The sequence below is a fragment of the Trachurus japonicus genome, chromosome 15 (assembly GCF_045865225.1).
Source record: "Trachurus japonicus isolate A0001 chromosome 15, Traja_1.0".
In the NCBI taxonomy this organism is placed as follows: domain Eukaryota; kingdom Metazoa; phylum Chordata; class Actinopteri; order Carangiformes; family Carangidae; genus Trachurus; species Trachurus japonicus.
In genome coordinates this window covers 12,644,322-12,666,873 of record NC_140921.1, presented here as the reverse complement: position 1 = coordinate 12,666,873, position 22,552 = coordinate 12,644,322, and the positions used below count along the sequence as shown (strand labels likewise).

The 22,552-nt window shown below is 42.4% G+C and overlaps 1 protein-coding gene across 3 annotated transcripts in view; it reads right to left on the bottom strand.

The window, feature by feature from the left end:
- Positions 1 to 20,676, bottom strand: part of LOC146973295 (glutamate receptor ionotropic, delta-1-like) — a 231,372-nt gene extending 210,696 nt beyond the window's left edge. For all 3 annotated transcript variants that reach the window (XM_085799680.1, XM_085799681.1, XM_085799682.1), the window contains exons 1-2: positions 20,120 to 20,676; positions 18,367 to 18,522 (exon numbers count right to left, since the gene is read on the bottom strand). In XM_085799680.1, coding sequence (XP_085655806.1) covers positions 18,367 to 18,522; positions 20,120 to 20,198 — 235 coding nt within the window. In that variant the 5' untranslated portion in view covers positions 20,199 to 20,676. The remainder of the gene's footprint in view (positions 1 to 18,366; positions 18,523 to 20,119) is intronic.
- Between the last annotated feature and the right edge of the window lie 1,876 nt (positions 20,677 to 22,552).

Below are 22,552 nucleotides of genomic sequence, written 5' to 3'. Positions count from 1 at the left end.
ATCCAGTACTGCTGGGCACAATTATAAATGCATTAAGGCCATAAACACCTCAAAAGGTGGTGGTTTTGGTTAAATGGGGTTTAAGAGCAAGATGACCTTCATTTTTATGGTGAGCATCTTTGTTAGTGTTAAGAAGCAATCAAGTATAATCAACCTGATGTTCACAAACAGTGAGCTGTGTTTCACTGCAGACCAAACGTCTCAAAATGGGAAAAATAAACGAATACTTTTTTTTTGATCAGCTGCTTTATTCCCAGTGTCATGACAGGGGTATGACTTCTGGTTATTCCGTTCATTGAACCAGCCTCTCTGAGCCGCGCACTACAGATGCTCTCCCATTTCGTAGAGCCTGTTGCAAAATAAATGATGTGAAAACAGAGCCCCGCATCATAAACATTATAATCTCATCATACGTCTGCCTTCTAACAGAGAAAGATGAGGAGGAGGAACTATCAGACGGTAACAAACAAAGGAGTTTAAACCAAATTTTACAGAAAGATGCAAGAATGCAGATTCAATCTAGGACAAATCCAAAAGACCTGGCCTGACTACAGTATGTGTCTGCTTTTATAAACACATCTTACAACCAAATGTGAATCCTACTAAATAAGCTGCTGTATCATCATCATTGGATGATGGGGACAGAAAGAGTAGTTTACTATGAATCATTAATGTGGACAAAGTTTGTAGAATGAAAACATAGGATATAAGGATGATATGTTTACCCCAGAAACTCAGTTAATGATAAAAATGTGTTATTATCCAGCCCTTATGGAAAATGGAAAAACAAAGCACCACAAAATAGAAGTTTATGTAAAATCGTGGCCTGTATCCAAAGCAAACACTGCACATTGTACATTATTTATAGAGCTATATTCTCCTCTGTGCCACATTTATTGAGGCCACTTTATATTTAATACACACCCATATTAAAACCGAGGTCTGTGGGTGAGTAATAATCAACCCTGCATGGTCAATAGTCAACGTAGCCCAGCTTGTCCAGGGTCAGAAGACGTCAAAGGAAACACACACATCCATGGTACGCTGTTTTTTGTTCTCGGGACTTCAAGCCCAACATTGATCCTCAGAGAAACCATTGCCAGGTGTAATCCATTTCTGCTGAGGGAAGCAGCTACAAAGTTTTTAGAGCCTTTTCCTTCTCAGCAACACAGCAGCAGGATAAACTCTGTTTATACTGCACATATAGTCAGAAAACACTGCAAAGGGTGACATTAAGAAGCAATAAAAGGAAGCAGAGATAGACTGTGTTGCATTAGAAAGGGTGAGAACATCTATGGAATGGGTTAATTTAAAGGGACAGCAGAAGCTGAAATTGCATCGACTGCGCTTAAAATTGAGGATTGAAAAGCATTACTGGACTATTGAGATTATTGATGACACGTTCCAAGAGTCTTTCCCATTGAGACCTTGTGCTTCAATAGAGGAACACATAATCAGAGATTTACACAGTTTAAGGCAAAATCCTAAAAGCTGTGAGCCTGTTCCTCACTGAGGGGGATGACACTGAGCCTCTGCAAAGCATAGATACATACACACACACACACACGCGCACACACACACACACACACACACACACACTTGCAGCCAGACACATGTATTAATATTTGCAAACACATTAATGAACACAAAATGGTGGCACGATCCTGATCCGGCTCACAACAAAAGCTGCTATTAGCTCCTTAACAATTTGGACTTGGTTCCAGACGGGGATTTTCAAACCATACAAACAAAAAATAAAAAATAAATAAATATCCTGTACAAATGTTCTTAAAATAGTGACGCAAACAGAGCCAAACAATAACCTATCACAATCTGCCCTGAGACCTATTAAACATGGATGATGTGTTGAATCAGGGCTAGTGGGGTTGAGGTCAACTCTGATCCTGGTTAAATCACATTAACATTGTTCATATAGAGCTCTGGAAAGCCTAATAGCAATAAAAACAAATTCAGCGTTAGTACTTATGATTCCACTTAACTAACCAGAAAACTAAAGCAGATGTGTGGTCTAAATAGATGTTGAAATACTGAAATGGAGAGACAGCACAGAAATAACACTGCAATGATTCCGTCACCACTGAACCCCCGGAGGAAACCAGCAAAAGCGAAAAAGGAAATCCCAGCAGCCGCAAACCATGCAGCAACTTTGACTTTAAGACTGATGTATTTTCTCTCTTCAGGGCTCAGAGGGGGAAGGAGCTGAGCATGGTCATTAACGCTCTCTGGCTTTCTTTTTTCCACGACAAAGACTGAAGCTGAATATTCCTGTCACTATAACCCCTGTTTAATACACCACACAGGTTTGCATTTAAATCAAGAAAATAGCTAATTTGAAGTAAAGCAGGACGCTGCTCAGCACACATCCATTATGACAAACAGAATATGAATTCCCTCTTGCGTTGGCATCAGCATTTAAAAAAGAAAAAAAAAGTTCCAAACATCCTTCTCAAGAGACTGATTTTATCGTGCAGTTATTGAGTTATCAAGAGGGGTTAAAAAAAAAAAAAAGTCACAGCCCCTATGACAGACAGATATTTTAAATGATAACGCTGTTCCCATGTGCTTTGATTTTTATCCTGCCAGCAAACACGACACATTTCCATTCTTATGTGTCTCAGTCTGTTTCTTCGCTGTCAACAGGTGGACAGGGGAAATTTGCTCTATCTTGAGCAGGGAGCTGTTGCCATATCAACCAACGCATTGGATCAAGGCATTAGATTACTCCCTCCAAGTGCAATCGGAAACAAGAGACATGGTTCGAAGGGGCGTCGTGACCGTAACGCTGTGGTTTCTAGACATCTTGTTATGGGAGTTTTTGAGGAATTGCAATTCCATAACACTACAGGTGAATACTGTAGGGTAAAGATTTTAACTAACAGATCACCATGAGACTTCCCAAGTTTATCACTTACATTAAGACAAATATTTTTTGTATTACAAGTTTTGTCAAATGTTATGTTTTAATATGTAAATGAGGCAATATCTAATGAAATATGCACTAATTTGCATAACCGAAATCTGAACAATGGACAATTGGCCTTGTTTGTTTTTGTTGACATACCAATATTAGAGTCAGAAGTTTTTAAAGAGGGGATTTAGGATATTTCTTTTTATCACTCTGTAAATGAGAAAATACTGTCACCAGCCCTAAAAAATCTAATTTCGCCATGTTTTTAGGAATAAAATGTTGCATTAATCAGGCTGTGAATGATACATCAACAATTCCCTCTGTAAAACCTTCATAATATAGACAGGAATAAAACTGGAAGGTTTGGTGCTGCTGAAGTGGAGATTTTGGATTCAGAGTAGCATGTTAACTTTTGGTGAATTTAGGAGAAATCTACTGACAAAAGAAGACACGGTGAAGTAAAATAACCACCTTAATGTGGACTTTCTACCATTTTTGGACTTTTTTGAAAGAATACAGGAAGAAATAGGAAGAAAAATAGCCCAAAATCTCAAAATTGATCAGTGCATGAAAAAACACTGTTTTTGCCTGGTAGTGTCTCGCCTTCAATGTGGGAATAACAAACAAGCCAGTTAGTTGTACATTCACATCCACATCCTGTATGTATTCACAGAGCAGACCAAAAGACACTCATAATGACCTTCCATCTACCACATATGAGCCTGTGTCACAAGCACATACACTGTGCTGGGATGAATGAATTGTGCTATTAAAAGGAGTCTTTGTTATGGCAGGGAGTGGGCATGTGGTGAGTCAGTGAGGGGACAACTATTCAATGGGGAGATGCCTCATTTTTCTAGCCTCTCTTCCTGGGTGAGTGGCCTGCCAGGGCGTTGCTAGGAGGAAGCTGGCACAGCCAGAAATGATGACATTGCCTTGATGGACATCCTCCTGCTGTCCAAGAGAAAGGGGAAAGATAGAGAGATGATCTGAAACGCTGCCACATCCTCCTGCACCGCTCCTCCTCTCCTTCCACCCGAGGCGATGTGCTTCTCATCTCTTCCTACTCATCTCCTTTGTATATTTTCATGGTGTCCTGTGGGGCATCTTTTTCTGATTGTGATACTGTTCTTGTACGCGGAAGATAAGCCTCTATATACAGAAAGTTTTGTCGTGTTTGACCTCATGAAAATACTGCCCCTTTAAGCATTTCATTATTTTATTTTTTTCTCCTCTTGTTGCCCGGGACACAGTGTTTGCTGCTGGGGCTGTGGAGAAGGCACTGATAACCAAGGATTTAAGTGGCTGAAAATCACTCCAGCCAAATCTTATTTTTGTTTGTATTGCTGTGTGTGTGCACTTGTCCAATTTCTACCTGGGTGAGTCTTGGACACCCTCTGACTAAGTGCACATACCTAAGGGCCAGCCGCATCATCATTTTGAAGTTAGTGGGTGGGTGTTGATTTTTTTCCACTGTGAAAATGTTCTTGTGCTCCTTTCTTTTATCTACTGAAAATTCTAATATTTGCAAAGGAAAAATCTTCTCTTCTTTGAATCAAATACATGATCCCAACTGCTAGTTTAAAGGCTGATTCATGCAAAACATGATCACGAGGCATGGTGCTTGGTATATTACTATTTTCCAAGAGCCGTACAGAGAATTGGGACGCTGAAGGCTCCGGTATACTGTATATGGTTTTCATATAATGGATGAGAAAACGCATTATGTAATTCCCTTATGTGGGAGTCTAGGCATATGCTTGTGATATTTAAAGCCACTTGTCATGTACCTTCACATCCTGAGCTCATATATTAAATGTGTGCAGTTATCTAGAGGACTGACCCCGACCAGGCACATATAGGTGCCCGCTAACAGAATCTCTTCTGTGGACATATTAGAAAGCTTTGCTCTGCATGGTGGAGTTAGTTTACACAGGCGTGAGGTCAGTTATTTATGAGTCTAGCTGGACCAGCACTGAGGGCAATGTGATCGATTTTAGTATAAATAAAGTGTGGTAGTGGAGCACACAATGAGATAGTTACCAGAATTTGAAATTTATAAAGTCAAATTGCACTTCCTTTTGTGGTACCCACTCACAACTTTTTATCGTATTTCCTAGTTTTACTTTTCCTCCTGTTAGTTTCAACATTGTTTTTAATTTAACTGTTAAATATGTGGATATCTGCAGCGACTGACAACCAAAACTAGAGACTAAGCCGGGGGAAGGCGGGCGTCTAGTCACCCCAAGCTTAATGCAAACATGTTCAAAACAATCCTAACATGCTGATTACATAGTAGGTGTAATTTTGCCATATTTATGCTTTAACTTAAGATGCGCTGAGGATGATGGGAATGTCTTTAATTTTGCACGGTTATAGACATAAAGAAAGTATAAAGCTAGCTGATGGTGCCACTAGATGAAACTACATTATCACTCGGGAGGCATGAGTGGCAAAAGCTGACGAGACATTTAACTTCAATCCACAAATGTCGACCCTGTGGTGGTTCTGCAGTAGAAGTTGGGGGATAATGAAAGTCATCATAGCGACCATAAACGTTTGCACAAAGAGTCCTAATCAAAAACTAGTTTAACACAAAGATGTTGCTTTCTCCATCCTCTCCCTCACACACACACACAAACACACACACACACACACACACACACACACACACTGCATGTGCTCATAACGACCCCTCAAACCTCCCAAGAAATGAAAGGGGCAGATTAAGGTTTTCAGTTTTGCTACAACTCTATGTGGCGATCTGAACTTCCAAACCTTTGAAACTAATGTTTGTTGGAGCGCAGCGCCAAGCTGGGACAACTGCTGGGAGTTGAACCTGGGTCATGGCGATGGTGTTGTAGATTTTAACACACAAAATGACACACAAACAGACAGCATGTCAACATTCACGGCAAGGCACACAAAGCTGTGACAAGTAAAAGCAACTCAAACACACAGTTGATTACATATGCAGCAAATGCTATGACATGTACACTGTAATTATTTACACAGTCCTAATGTGCTTTTCTCTCCTTTGTGTGGAAAATACATATACAGTGATTAAAGTGACAGCGTAAAGCTGTGGCTACAGAATGCCTTGAAAGCATGTTGTGTCTGAGGTAAACAAAATGACTGCGTCTCAGAATGACACGATAATGCGCAACGATGAACCTACTCTGTTTCATTCAAGTGAAATAATGAATCATTCACATTGTCTTGGGTTTGGAAAGGCTTAAAGACACAAATCCTGCATTTACTGCTGCACTCTTCATCAGCTCTTTCTCTGACTAAAGTGATTCTCCTCAACCTGTTACACGTCCTTGCAGGTGAAGTAAAACAAGTCCCCGTGGCTGCTTCAAGCGTCTTCTTCTGTGCTGTGACCATGGAAACTTTCCATGTTGCACATAAACAACCAATCAAAAATCTGCCCATTAACCCACCCCAAAATCTGACCATGAGTGGAAATGTCTCAAAGAACAAGAGCCGTGACGCTACATTTGCATGCACCCTCATTAATATTAGTGGGCATGTGGTGAGTCAGTGAGGGAATATCATAATATCATATTAGCAGTGTGTCTATATGGATGGTAGTGTTGGTCCTCACTGAAATAGCATTAGTATCTCATCTAACTTGGTGCAGAAATGCATGTTGCTCAGATACAGGGTGAATCCCAATTACTTTGGTGATCTCCAGACATTTCCTCTATAGTGTCACAGAGGTTGACATTTAGTCAAAGATCTCAGTAAACATGAGATGGATTGCCATCAAATTAACAACGAGCCGAGCTGCATGTTTAAGTGGTGATGATCACATCACAGTTATTACAACAAAATCTAGGCCTCCACATCCCATGAGAGCTCCCAGAATGATTTACCTTGATGTGGAAATACATGTACGATGGATTCGAGAAAAAAAAAAAAAAAAAAAGACAAATCCAGGCCTGCTTAATACTGAGATATGGAGTCAGCACATTTTTGGAAACAATAACAAAAACAAATCAATTATTTATCTAAGATTTAGCTGCTATCTTCAGCTGAGCGATATCTTCAACTGTGAGAAAGACAAACTGATCCTCAGTATTGTACTTATTTTTTTCTCATTCTTCCAATTATCTGCAGACGTGCATTTCTACATTTAGTGGCCACAACATGCGAGACTGTTGTGTGATGATCAAGTGCTGTTAAAAGGAAAAGCAGTCGATGAATGAGCTGAGAAAGGAGCAAGAGTAAAATCTGTGTAACTGTGCACGAGTTTTAAAAAAAAAAAAAAGCAGTGTGAGCGTGCAGAGGTTTGTTACGACCTTAGCTGAAGAATAAAGTAAAAGACTTATTCATCAGCTGAGCTGTTTGAAGTGTATTTATATTAGGATGGGTATTCGACCCAGTTTTCGCTGACGCCTGTATGTTTCACCCTCTATACTCTTTTAGGCTTTCACTCATGAGGTTTAAGCTGGGTTTTGATTTCACTCAGAGAGAGCTTACACACTAGCTTAGCCTCATCTTTGGATAAAATCCATGTTGCCTGGGCATGGTAGAGGACCCATGGCAGTGAAAGAGAAACAGAGAGTCAGAGACTCAGCGAAGAAGACCGAGAACGGATTCTTGTGACAGATGGTCCCACTCGGCATCCGTGTCTGTGGGCAGTAATGCAAACAATGGCTCCCAAATACATTTTGGCATCTCTTCATCAATGAGACTAGTGAGCCGTTTAAAATGACTTTGCCCCTCTTGTCTTCCATAAGGCCCGAGATTTCACAGCCTCTGTTCCATTTTCCCTACGCTCTCTCTCTCTCCCCCTGCCTTCCTCCATCTCCATCAACCCGCCATCTCTCATCATCACGCTCGCTCACCAGTTCGCTCTGCTTCACCCTTTCACTCTCAGCAAGACTCCCTTCTTCTCTCTGGCCCCTTGAACAGAGCGTGAAGCTGGAGGTAGCCGTGCAGCATTTCCTCAGCCGACTCCTCTTTAGCCTCTAATAGGATTTACTTGGGGCTGATTTTCTGCTCCTTGTCTTCCATCCTGAAATGAAGTCTTCTTGCCGCCAAAAGTGCAGGTGGTGGGTAGTAAATTATACACACTTCCCTCTGAGCTAGCCGGCCTCAGAAGTCAGTGAAAGAGGGGAGCTATGCCCTCCCCTCCCTCAGCTATTATCATGACCAACACCACCTCTCACCGGACCACAGCACCTGCGTCTATAAAACCACCACAAATGCGCGCACACATCGCAGCATACGACCGCATGCATAAAGGCAAACATTCAGAGTGCAGAAACAACAAACGAATCCTCTCCTACCATCCACACGCCCACTCTACCTCCGCCTCCCTCCCCGTCTCTGTCATCACAGCACACTTTGGACAGCTCAATAACGTCGAAGCATAAGTGTGAGGTGTGTACAAAGAGAAATGATGCTAGCAACGTGGGACTGCGATGTATTACAATGGACAGAGGCCGCGGGCCTCATCAGCATCAATCTGATTGGACAGAACATATCCTCTGGGCCACCCCACACCCCATCTCTCTCTCTCTCCCCTTCTTTCAGTTCCACTCGCTCTAACAGGTAGAGTAGTATTGATGGCCAATCCCCAGCCGTGGTTGGGGGCTGTTTGGGGTCGTGGCAAAGCACTAACATCTGTCACAGTATTCTCTGCAGCTCGTTATAAATCTGTCACAGCACAGAAGACAGGAACATGAATAAGACATGGGGCTGAGAGACCTGTGATAGTGAAAACATATGTTGTGTGCTCATGTGTATGTATAACAGGCAGCTCGATGAGTTATGTGTGGCATGTGTGCAGGTGTTCTGATAAATTTTTGCCTCCTTTAGCCATTCGTCATGCATCAGATGCTGCTGTCATATTGGAAAATCAATACAGGTGCTTAATGTCTTTCAAACAACAATTACAGAAGCAGGGCAGGATAAATTTGGTTCCTTGCTAGTTTGATGTCATTGTCTGACAGTGCTGCTAAATGACCCAAATTATATTCTCTGATGCCAAATTTAGGAACACTGCATACTGTAGGCGTTGCATCGTAAGATGGGAGGGCCCAACGGCCAGACATGAATCTATATTTTCATGTACCTCGCCCATCTGAAATGTGTCTGCTTTTCAAATGTAATTTTTTTCTGCATCCGTCCTTCAGACGCAGACAGCCGCCGTACCACCCAGAAGCCATTAGTCAGCCTTACACACAATGACCTCACAGAAAATCCTCGATCAAACATGGCACTGTGAAAAGCAATGAGAAAGCTTTGAAATCAGCCCTTAGCTGTCTGCCAGTGTGGCAGAGTGTGATGAATACATAAATGCAAGATCCAAAGTGAGTGCCACTTTCTCTAATTAGTGCAATACAGTAATTTCGTTTGCATCGCAGACCAAACATAACTTCCTAATTTCCTGAAAAACCTGCAAGAAAGATCAGATCAAGCAGAGCAGTCTCTCCCCCTCTCTTCATTTACATTTTACTTATTTATTCATTTGCGGGACTGTGCGTCCACGCGTCACAACAAGGCTGACCCTGTTTACTCAAATTAAAAAGATTACTAAAACCCACGCTCATGGTGACATTTAGCATGCTGTAGACGATTCCTTTGAATATAGATCAGATGTGGCATTTAAGTGAACTGACGTTTTTCTTCAAGATAATCGGCAGAGCAGGCCTTCTGACTCCAAAGTCAAAACCACTTTTCAAAGTCTTTTGACATTTTTTTTCCCCACTATAATTGGATACTTAGAAATGTCTCTGTGCTCCTTTCAAGAGGAATCTGCCAGAGGAGACACCAGGTACAGATGTTGAGACAGAGGTAACTCACCGCAGGAGAGGAATACTGACCGGCTGCTCCTGTACAGCACACAGAACAAAACCTGTAGGCCTGCTAAGCGGATCCAGCATTTAACATCCTTAACCTCTCTCTGTTTCTCCCCCTCTGTATTCTGCTCTCTATCTCGGCTCCCACTGAGGCAGGTGCTGGTCAGCAGTTGGCAGACATTGCTGACTTTGGCTATTGTAGAGAAAGGCTGGAGGAGTACATCTTCTTTCGTGTGTCTGTCAGCCCACAGTGGACTGCAGCTCCCATAGGGCCTCTCCTATGACATCCACACTGTATAGTGTGAATAGCACATGTATAGAAGGATGAGTGGAGGTTTGTATAACCCACAGTATTCCACTGACAGGTGTATTCTCACTAAAAAATGATCTGTGCAAAAACAGAAGTAACATTTGGCTTTTGAAAACTCCTCCAGGAAAGAAAATGAGCTGTAATGAAGTAGACAGAGACATCAACAAAACCACCAAAGCAATAACATACTGCAACAAGATCCATAATGTACCAGACAGGGCTCTCGCATCGACACCTCCAGTAAAGCATCTACACATCCAAGTCCTCTGATATACTGTTGATCACACATTGTAATGGCACGGTTGCACAAGAAGTGCATAAACTGCCCTCAATTATGCAAAATCCAAACAAGCTGAGCAGCATCGTAGGCAGCTCTCACTGTGTTATCAAATGTTTTAAACCAGACAGGATGGCATAAATACAAGATATTTATCGGGTTGATATCAGGAAGCACCACATCAACTTCAAGTGTAGGTGTCTCAGCATTCATTCTTTATCCAAAATGTTACATCATCTCCTTTATGTCTGATTTAGTAGATAACACAAAGCACTTGTTATGATTCTTTGGTTATTGCAGTGCCTCCAAACCTTTTAAATTTGACATATCCCCCCAGCTCTATAAAATGAGTTCACGCATCTGTGCCCCACTTGTCATATCTGAAATATCTTCATTTGAATTTAACAAAGTTGACTATATAAAATTGGTTATTATTACAATATTTGTACAAGAATGCCTATACACACACAGTGGGGTCTGAAGACTGAGGCGCAGCTTGTGAACAGGCAAGGCAAGGCAACTGCTTGCGGCCCCAAGGCTGTTAGGGGTGCCCAGAGGGTTGACAAACTTAACTCCAGAGCAATGTCTCAAAATGCACCTTCCCCTGCCTTTAACAACTTATGGATAATTTGCAATGACATTTCAGTAGGAAACCTCCCTAACGGCGCTCCATGTCATTCTTTGGAATGCTGATTGGAGAGCCCCCCTAGCAATGTTGTGCCTGGAGCCTCAACAGACTTGAACTGCCACTGTGTATGCGCACAGCTTTGCAGTAAGCTAAAACCACAAATAAGGTGGAAAAGACCGATTTCTTTGAGGGTTTTAGCTGTGGAGACAATATTGGAAAACGGATAAAATGGCAGTGGTTGTAAATGAGAACGCAACAAGATTCCGTGAACAAGAGTGTATGGAAACAAAGGAGTTTGTGCAGTAACATGGAAAATGGGTTCACAAAAATATAAGTGTGTAAGGAAGAAAAGCAATGATGATACTGATCAGAACGCCATGTAAATAAAATGATGATTGTCAGTCAAGGGTTACTTTCTATTTACACATCATATTAAGACATCATTATGTACTTGTCTTCATAGTGGGACAATCAACAAATATGTGAAGTTTGTGCAACTTCCAGTTACACCACAAAACATCAAAATTCACTGTGCTGCCAGAGCCAAGCTGTCCAACAGAAATTCACAATTCTCACAATGCAGCATCCTGAATGTGTCAAAAAAACAAAAACATTGAGCAAGTTCGGGTAAGTTTGCACAATTTGTTAGAATAACTTCCAACTCACTAAAATTCCCCACATCACCAGAGCCAAACGTGCAATTCCACAAAGAAGCATCCACAGTAGGGATGCACCGATTGTGAAATTCTGGGCCGATGCCGATGCCGATGTTTAAAATAACAATTTGGCCGATGGCCGATGCCGATGCCGATGTTTTTTCTTTTTGTTATTTATTCCGTCTTTGATGCCACAGAAACATTAGGCTACTGAACTATTTTAAAAGTCTTTCAGCTCTTCATCATATTATTATTTAATGAGCACAAATTCAGTTAGACAAATTTATGAAACAAAAACAAACTTTAATGTCAATTTTTACTTGACATAACCTTAAAACACTTACAGTGGTTTTTTTAATAAAATGCTCAAATATGTCAAATTACTTCAACTTCTCTCCCTAACCCCCTTTATCTGCAATTAACTTGCTCAGTAGGCTAGTAACACAGAGACAGAAGGATAAAAGGTTGTTGTTTTTTCCCAAACAGTTGATGAACTAAAAATAATCTGTATAATGTACACTGAAAGAGGAACTAAGCAGGATTTCTCCCGTGGCTATGCTACATTTTTACCTCAATTAAAAAGCCCCAGAGTAATTGTGATAGTTAACTACATGACTTGTGACTGGTAACGAGTGAGAACGGAGGCTCTCTGCCTTCCACCTGGCGTCTCTCTCGTTGCATCAGTGTAGTAGTCTACCTGGCCGCCCCCCGTGTCCCAGCTCTTGTCTCTGTGGCACCGCGACACAGACGCGCTGCGTAACGTAATGTTTATAACAGTTACGTAATCCACCGCTCCATTTATTGATTTCTCGCTGGCGTCGTTGTAAACACATACACGTGGCCAGGCGGAGGTTAGAGGAAAAAAAAGCGACCAGACGAGTTCCTCTCTAACGGGTGTATACAGGGGATTTAAATGACGAGGGGCGTTCAGGCTCCTCCGTTCCTCCGCTCGCCATGACCACGCTGCACATATCAAGCGTGTTTATTAAACATGCGCGCAACTTTTTTTTTCAAAAATCAATCCGCGGATCACGTGTGCTGAACCGAAGATATTGATCCGAACAGATCACAGATCAATGATGATCCGTTGCACCACTAATATCTTCCCCCCCAAACAAAGGAAAAAAGAAAGGTTCCTCCCGAGCACAGCTGTTCATGCGGCATTTAAACCAACATAAACATCGGCCACTGCCATCGGTGAATGTCATCTTTTTTTGCCGATGGCCGATGGCAGTTAACGAGCCGAACATCGGCCGATGTCGATGTTAGACCGATGCATCGGTGCATCCCTAATCCACAGGGTCTGGAGTGCCCTCTGAGGTTCGAAGTGGTTGTGGTGACCGATCGGTTGCCTGGAGACAGATCTGACGAAATGGTGAATGTCAGTTAAGCTGCTAACCCTAACCCTGCTGTGTCCAAGTGAAGCAACATAATGTTAAACTGAAACCAACTGCTGTACAGTGATTCTGCAGATGTCTCTTTGTTCTTATTTGTATTTTTCTTCAAGTTGATTTTGTCATTCTTGCATCTGTCCAATGTGGGATGGCAGAAACCAGATGTTTCAACCCTTCAATGTTATTTTTACTTACAAGCTAATTAGTTCTTTTTATCTTTGTCAGGCATTATTTGGGTTGTGGGAGGCATTTCCTGTGGAGTCAGCCTGTAATAAATGCCTGTTTTTTTTTTTTGGTCAATGCGACAATGAACATAACTGAAGATCAGCTTCACACCAGATTGCAGTTCTACTTGTGTGTTTACTTCTCTCCTAAAACACAAATAAGAGGATTACATACTGTACATATAAAGTACTGTGCAAAAGTTTTGGCTTTGACTTTAGCTGTTTACACTTTGATCTACCACGCAATGTCATCAGGGAGGCATCTGATCAGTTTGTCTTGTTCCAAATTTATTCTGCGGCATGACAAGGATCCCAAACCTAAAGTCAAAGTCATAAAGAACTATCTTCAGTGACAAGAAGAGCAATGAATGCTGGGGGGGAAAAACGAGTGCTGGAAAAAAATTATGTTGCAGATACCCAGAGAGCCACGATCTCAACATTATGTTATCAGTCTGAGGCCGATTGATATGAACTTCAGTGATGAATAGAATAAAAGCTATTGAGGGCATCATATTCAAAACATTCACCCTTTGCCTTTGGTTCCTAAATCATCTGCACAGAAATGTGTAATTTGTTTTGCTTTACTAATCATCTTCTCTTCTACATAAGAACACATGTTTTCTTTAGCATGAACTAAACCACTGCTGTAGATTTTGTGCTCTATTGTGCACACGCTCAAGCATCTGACTAAAGGTTAACCTACATGGATGCTGAGTGGCCCTGCATTGTGAAGGGATTAAATGGTAAAAGGTATACCTCTGCCGCAACATCACTTAGCTGATTAAGGTACCAGCAGGCCTTTATACAGCCCACTGAGGAGCTTATGACGGATTAAAATAACCGCTGGGTAATTAACAGGGGCCGGTAAAATGGCCTGATCATCCCCCCTCTGTGTAGGGCTGGTAAAAAGACATAAAAACACAAACAAATCCATTACCAAGATTTATGCAGCATTATTAAATTCAGGGGGACAATAATAGTGAAAGGGCAGCATTCCATCACGTTTAGGGCACACCAAATAATGACATGTCATGAGCAGAGAATCAGATAGAGGATATTACATTACCCATGCCAACACTTTCAAAGGAACCATCATTTTGACTATTGTCACTGCAGATTGAGCAAAGGAAGAAGACAAAAAAAGAAAAGGACTGCACTGCAAATTGCTCAAGCGCTATTGGCTTAACGGAGAAAAGGGGTAAAGAATTAAATTCTCCTTGACGTTACCTTGGCAGGGGTTAGATAAAAATGGAGGGTCACTAGTGGTGTGGTGTGTGAAGAAGACTCGGAGGGACAGAACACTCAGCAAATTACTGCACATTAGAGGTACAGAAAACTCCTCCCTGAGTGGTCGGATGGCTTTGTTTGCTGTCTGGTTTTTTATTCCTTTGTGTCTCCTATTATTGCAATGAGAACCCATCATGTCAAAAATAATATAATAATATATGTATACTTTAGAACGCCTTAAGTCAATTAGCAGACATTGCAAACCCCCATATAATGTTGATGTCCAATGTTCATGCTAAATAGTTCCCGATTCAGGCTGATATTTGTATTTTTAGTTTGCTTGTCACAGGTTGTGATGGTGGCCCAGACTGACAGGTCTTATATTAGATATGTCAATCTGAAATTTTGCACAGACATCATGGTTCCCAGAGGATGAATCCTAATGACTTTGGTGATCCCCTGACTTTTCTTGTGCTTCAAGCGGTGTTTGATTCATGCACCTGCAGCAATATCAATTTGACCTTTGGTAATGGTGCATTACATTATTTGCTCTACCACCTTCAATGCTTTACGGACAGGAAAATTGTTGCACAAACACTAAACGGTTCAGCCACGTCCTATCACACAATCCTTTCCTCTTAGCTGCTCTGAGAGATGGGATAACTCCTTGCTGGTGGTGCACTGGGGAATCCTTACATTTGCTAATCTACCCGAGGAGGTTGTTCTCATGTCCTCTGAGAAACTACAGAAAAAAAATCCACCTCACCATGGATCTCTAAACTTTTCTTGAAATATGCATTGGTTTGGATTTACATAATCACACAAGGAGGTGACAGCTTTGCTTTCACCTTTCTGCCACATTCTTTGAACAAAACGCCAGACAGGGAAGGTTAGAGAAACTTTGTTTCTTATCTTTACGTACTTATCAGGCCCCGGGGGGGGGGATCACCTTTTAAGTAAAGGTGGGGTGGAAATCAGTGGTGTCAATCTTTAGATCTGTGAGTAAACATTAATCTAATTTATGTCAATGACCAATCAGCCACAACATTAAAGCCAGTAACTAGTTTCAATGTTGTGACCGTGCTCTGAACTTCAGCTTTCTATGGTTTTTACAGACTTTGTGAATGTTAAATCCTTGTGAGAGCCACAGTTTCCCTGCTGACTGATGACTGACTGCTACTGGATAAGTGGTGAAATATGAAAACTGATTAGAATGGCAGGACGTGCAGTTAAATTGTGCGTCACCACATTATTGGAGACATCTCAACTTTTCCTTCCACAGAATTATACATGATTAAAGAAATATCTGATTCAGCCTCTTTCATTACTCTTGCCAATGCCTCATCTCCATCTCTATTAAACTGATCAAGAAATGCAAAGCAGATGCCTCGTGTTGCAGGCAGCGATGACAACAAGTTGGGTTTTGTTCCTGCGATTGTATCACAAACTGATGGCATCTCAAAACCACAGTTCTCATGACAATCATTCAGGACACCAAAGATAGATATTCCACCGAGTTTTTTGCTCCTTGTGTTGAAATCGCCCTATTCAATCGCTCCAGTTGCTCCAGCCTATAAATAGGACAGCATCTGCCAGTTGTGTGATCAGGCGGTATATCCAACCAGCCTTGAGCTGTCATCTTTAAACGATAAGAATGTGGGAGGACTGAATAGTTGAGTGTTGATGTGTCCATGGTGTCGGTGTGACATTCTTGTTAATATTTGTCCCACCAGTACAAGGACAAAGGAAGCCAAATAAGGACAAACATGACGCTGCATCTACCCCTCTCACTGGCTTGGCAAATTTTTCCTCATCATCTCGTTCCTATCTTAAACATCCTGCACTTCTTTTGTCCACTCATGTTTATTCAGGTCTTCATCATAATTCTATTCTTCCGTTTTTTTCCATTTCCACCCCACATTTGCAAGTGCTCATGGTTATTCTTCTCCTCATTGCTCTCCTCACCCTTAATCTTCTCCATAGCCACTGTATCCTCCTTTTCTATCAACTCATCCTCATTCCCCTCACTCACCCTGATTCCTTCCATGTTTGTGCCCACTCTCTTCTCCCCCCTTTCTTTGCCATTCAATACCAAGGTCTTGACTGCCACTCACAGTGGGATGGCAGTGAACAAAAGAGCAAAGCAAAAGGTCAACTTATCCAAGTTGTCACTCAGCACTCGCCACCCTGCCTTGTGTCTAGTGCAAGAATCCGGGGCCACCCATCGATCCTCACGTCAGACCGAACATTATTCCTCACTCTCTCTAGAGACTAAAAGCCCCCTAACCACCCCATTAAGATCACCAGGAGCCTGTACATAAACAATAATTAGGCCTGTGAACTGACACCTATGTGAAGTCAATGAAAGGCAGTTCAGTATACAACAAAGAAAAACAAGCACATAGTCACAAACTCTCTTCGCACCTTCACTGTTCACGCATTTTTACAACAACAACAATACCTACGAGTCCCTAAGTTGTTTACAAGACGTGGCATTGAATGCATGTTGTGTAGGGGGATGTCAGAAGAAAAAAATATATAATTACCATGGTTTCAGTTTGTATATTCTCCACCAAGCGTAGGTCTAAAGTGGGAACATTTTAAACACTCCATCTCTAACTATACTACTGAATTAATTACAGTTCGGCACAAACTGCACATGATTTGATGGCAACTCTGTTTAATTACAACACTTCTGCATCTCAAGCAACAGCGTATGATAAATTATCTGAGTTGCACATGTGTAATACTTTTTTTTTAATTTTTATCTCACCTCTATAGCAGCAACAAACAGGGATATCTTTTCCATTCCGTGTACCTTTAAGAACCTGTCAACTTCACGTGAGCCTCATCAGGATTTTGGTTTACAAAGGTAATGTGAATTAGAATCCCAGATATCTGTGACATTGTTAAGAAGCACAGCTAAATGACATGGGATAATTATAGCAAAAGGCAGGACTTATTATCATCTTTCTGTGCCTGTCAGGGGCACTATGAATAGCAATGAGTCATCCAGGCCTTTGTGTAACTGGGGACAAAAGTACAGGCTGGTAACTAAGTGCAGGGGACATAAACAGCTTTTGAAGGTCCCTAGGAACCTATTAAAGTCTTAATGATTCATTTTAGCAGAAGAATTTTTAATATCTTCTGCAGTCAACAGTGTATGGGTCCACTTTTCAATGACTAAGAGCGATAACCTTGACTAAAATAATTCCATTGCTAATTTCCTGTCTGTTTGGCGGAGGTGTGCGCATCCTCAACAATTATGGGGGGATCCAAATGAGGCAGACAAACCATTTCAAGGAAAAATGCTGAGGGCTGATAAATGTGTATGAATAAGATTGCGGTACTCATCCTTCAAAAAGAAAAAAGAAAAAAAAAAGACATAAAAGCCAGAAATATATTTTCCCTAATGTTGCTGAAATTACATTCGATTGTCTTCAAGTGATTTTTATTTCATATATTATCCCAAGCTCCTGTGCTCTAACGCAATGCTTCCACCTAGCTTTTCAACCATAGAAGACACCTTGATATGGTATACAGCGGCACAGCGCTTTGCAGGTGGCGACACACACATACACATACACACACACACACACACAGCCATTTTCCTCTCTCACACAGACACGTGGATCGCCATCACTGCCTGCCTGCTCCACTAGACATCGCACTGACTGATCAACGTGTGAACAGCAGCAGCATCAGGGCCCATTAGATCAGGGCAGTGAAGACTTTTACGCCTGATACTTGTTGCCTCATCGTAACCAGACACCGCTGAGAGAAAGAGCCCGCCCCCAGCCCCCCTCCCCCCTCCCCTTGACATGCCCGCCAGTCCCAAATAATCAAATTAAAGAGCAGGGTATTGCAGAGAGGGATTCGGGAGGGGGGTGGCGGGGGTGTCGCACTTACCTTCCTGCACAGCTTGGAAAGGGTTGTTAGGCTCGATGAGTTTCACAGAGTGGGTGATTTTCTCGCTCTGCAGAATGTCGTCGTTCAGACTCAGGTCTGAGATGGCAAGTTGGAAAATCTCATCATCTCTCACAGCGTTTTCCTCGAATATGGCACCTGACCAATGAAATGATGATCACAAGTTATTTTTTTTGCAGAGTAAGAATAAACTCGATGGAGTCAAGTGTGAGAGCACAGCGGAGTTGGAGGTTGGGGGCGGAAGTGAATGAGTTGCGCCTTGGTCGCTGTTTCTGAAGCAGCTCTTTAACGTGCGTGACCGAGGGCATGACACGGTGATTGGTATCTGAACAACACCGTGAAGTGTCATCTAGGTGCATGTAACCTTGAAGTTGTGCAACATGTGCGTCCCCAGTGCGCCCTCTGAAGACTTCAGCACCATGGACAGCGGCCAGGCCTCTTCACATTGACGCTGTGGTGTTTGATGCAGGCAACTTGGAGAACAAATGTCTTTCACGTCTGGATCAGTGGCACCTTAAACATTAAACATTATAGGCCTTGTGTGGGAGGCACACTGGAGCTCAACTGCCCCCCCCTCCCCCCTCTCGCTTTCTTCCTCTGTTTATCGAAATGGCATCAACTGCTATCGCGAGACGCACATATATCACAGAGGAAGGTTTCGGGAAGGGAAAATTATAATTGGGGTACCCAAACGTTATGCGGTGCATCAGCCAATATCATCTGGATGAAGTCCCACCGCTGTATTAAGCCAGTGACTGAGCACCTGCTGCTTGCCAGACTGTTGCAGCAAACTGTGTGCAGCAGAAGCAGCAGCAGCAGAGGAGCACACAGGCGAGATTTGCTCACAGTGACATTGACATTTTTATCCTAGATTACAAAGACAGTCATTATAAGTGGATACGTGACCGTGTGCATTAAAAAGGGACACAAACCAGGGCAATCATTTGGTGCATGCGCGTGTGTGGAGGGGGGAATAATTTCTAAACTGTGAAAAGCAATACCGTAATGCCATGTTTAAGGACAAACGTCAAACATCAAATCAGAACCAGCGGAATGCCATGATGAGTTTAAAACCTTTTCGATTTCTGGAGAAGAAAAAAAGGGAGAGGAAGCTCTGCTCTGGTTTGAAGTTTGAGCACAAAGAGGCTCTATGCGTTTTGCATCTCTAAAACGAAACTCCACTGACATTCCCTCTGTCTTGTTATTGACATTGCGGTCACGTCCCGGCGAAAGTTGAGGCTCGTCGGGTACAGACAAGAGGTACCTTGGTCTAAAAAAGCCTCGTCCCTTTGGCTGCTGGGTCTTAATTTCGCCAAAGCTTGCCCGAAACAGGCCTCCACGGTTACTGTAATCCGTGGTTTGAATACAGAATTGCAATTTACAGGCCGGCAGTGATGAGGTTTAGATGTGAAGCCAACATTAATGCAGTGGTCTGCCGTCGAAAAGTGACTGCCTGCAAAAACAGGGTGACATATAACTAGTAGTAAATAATCGCTGACAACACATCTCCCTAGTAAAGGTCAGAGGTATTGCCATTAACAAAACAGCAACTTTTCAACTCGCTTGAGAGTCAAGGTGTTGCTTAAACACAGGATGCGAGCTGAATAGACTATTTATCCCGCCCTCTCACCAAAATCCTGTGATCAACGCAGTATGCGCCGGCTGAGCTTTATTTCCGCACGCCTTCCCTTTCCACCTGTCTAAACCACAGCATGTTGTTTTATCGGACGCTTACCGATGTGTATGATGGAGTCCGCTCTGGCCGAATTGCATTGCAATATCCACAGGGAAAGGCAGATCAGCAGCAACTCCATCTCGGGATTTCAGCGAGGCGGCTCATCCAAGCTCTGCTCGGCTGTCCTATAGCCTTCTGTCGAAACGGAGCACCCAAGAAAAAAAAAGAGGAGAAAAAAAAGAGAAGATGATCAAAACCCCAGTGCAAAACAGAACCACTGTCCTCCTCCTCCTCTTGGCAGATCAGACCCGCATGAAAAGCTACAGAAACGATCACAGCTTTTATTTTGTCCAACAAAAAACAATACGACCACAGGAAAAGGTGGACTCCAAAAGAAAAACAGACGCGGAGGAACCGACGGGGACCCGGGGTGATACTGAAAAGACAGGTAGCCCGGTGAGAGAGACCGGCGTTACCTCTCACTCTCGCCTCTCTCCCTGCGCTCCGGCGTCTAAAGCATGGCAAGCTGCAAAAAAAAAAAAAAAAATGCGGAGGAGGGACACCCCTCTAACTACACACGGAGAGACACGCACATAGGCTACACACTCCGAAAAAAAAACACACTCTTCAGTACTGTCTCCATCACGTGACTGCAGAGACTTCACGACTCGGCTGCTGTCCCGACAAACCGGGTAGAAATGATTTGGACTTGCCGGAGAAAGACGCTTGGGGAGCCGATAACTAAACACATGATTGGAGGTTGGAGGTTACAACAGGCAAAGCACACACACACACACACACACACTCACACGCACACAGAGAAAAGCAAAAGAAAAAACTCCCTCTGCCTCATTGAAAAGAAAGACGGGTGCGTGGCAAACGCGCATAAGCCAAAACCAGAGGTGAGAGAAACTCGACGGCGGTGTTTACTTTTGGAGAAGTTGGCGTTTTCCAGAGAAGATGCGAGACAGTCACAGCACAGAGACCGAGACGAGCTGTTCTTTCTTTTTGATTTCCAGCGCACGGACCCGCAGCTGATGTGGCAGAGAGAAAGGATTTCCACACAGCATGCTCCTCAGCCAGGGCTGACGGATGAGGTGGACAGAACAGACGTGACACGAGCCACAGCGCCTCAGTCAACCGGGGAACAGTTGGACGCGAGTTAACGGAGGAGCTTTTTTTTTTTTTTTTTTTTTTGGAGAAGAACATAGAATAGCTGAATGTTTTATCACAGATGCATGACTTGATCGATTTGTCAAATTCGGCAAAATTAAAATTGACGCCCTCGTTTTTTGTATGTTTTATCGCGGGATTTTAAAGCATTGTTGGTTTTCTTTTTTATTTCTTTTTTTTTTAATTTCAGGCTGTTTTTTTGTGTGTGAATCAGACTACAGGGTGCCAGTCATTTCTATTGGGTGGCAGTTACACGCCTCGCAGCGCTTGAATAGTACTAGGCGTGTGCAGAGCTAAGGAGAAGGAGAAGAACAAGTCGTGGAGGAGACGGAGTTGCTGGATGGGCATAATCTTACAATTAAAGGATATTTCTCGTGACTTTAATAAAAAACGGAAATATCTCTTAATTGTTTGGTTAAGTCTGTCAGAGGCGCAGGGAAGAAACTTTCAGCACCGCCGGCAGAGGACAGCTCCCTCAGCGAGATGCACGAGGAAAAACAGGCACCTGTGGAGCAACCAGAGGCGACCGCCTCACTGTGCAGCACATTATTATCTTTATGGTTGAGTGTTTGTTTTGCTCCCAAATCCTTCTGTACATCTCGAACAATGCTTTTATGCAACCTGCAGTCCACCCAACAAATCCAACACTTTCATGTCAAAGTCATGGGTTTCATCGCGGCAGGAACGAACATCAGTGCCTCTAAAGTTTTTGTAAAATCACACACTACCCCTACTGGCCACCTGTGGATACTGCAGCTGTGGTTTCGCAAAAACATCTCCATCTTTTTTTCTCTTTTCTTTTTTTTTTTTAAATGGCAATTCATGTCGTTTCTTTGTTGTGTGGTGAACACAGGCTGCTCCATCAGTGTCTATCATTTACATAAAAATAGGCAATGATATCTGAAAAGTGGAACATAACAGTATATGTCAAGGCAAGCTGCAGCCCACATATCAGTGCCATATATCACAGCTATATGTAGGAATAGCTTTGACATTTTGAGGAAAGGAACATACCATGAAATGAATTATTTCCTTTTGATCTCAATTACAGCTCCTGTAACACATGCAGATCAATAAAGGCTCATTCCAAAGGGATCAGAAGAGAAAGCTTAACCTCGAGATTTGGTTTTTAAGTTGACAGGCATCCAAAATACTATAAAAAATTCATCACATCCCAATAGAAGAATAAATATCTTAATGTATTTGATCTATGAAGCAATATGTTGCTACAATTTCATCAATAAATTATTCATTTTAACTGGTGGCTTAACTGGCATTTCACACAGGTCTTAAAACGCCTTCATTCTGTGCTTTCTCATG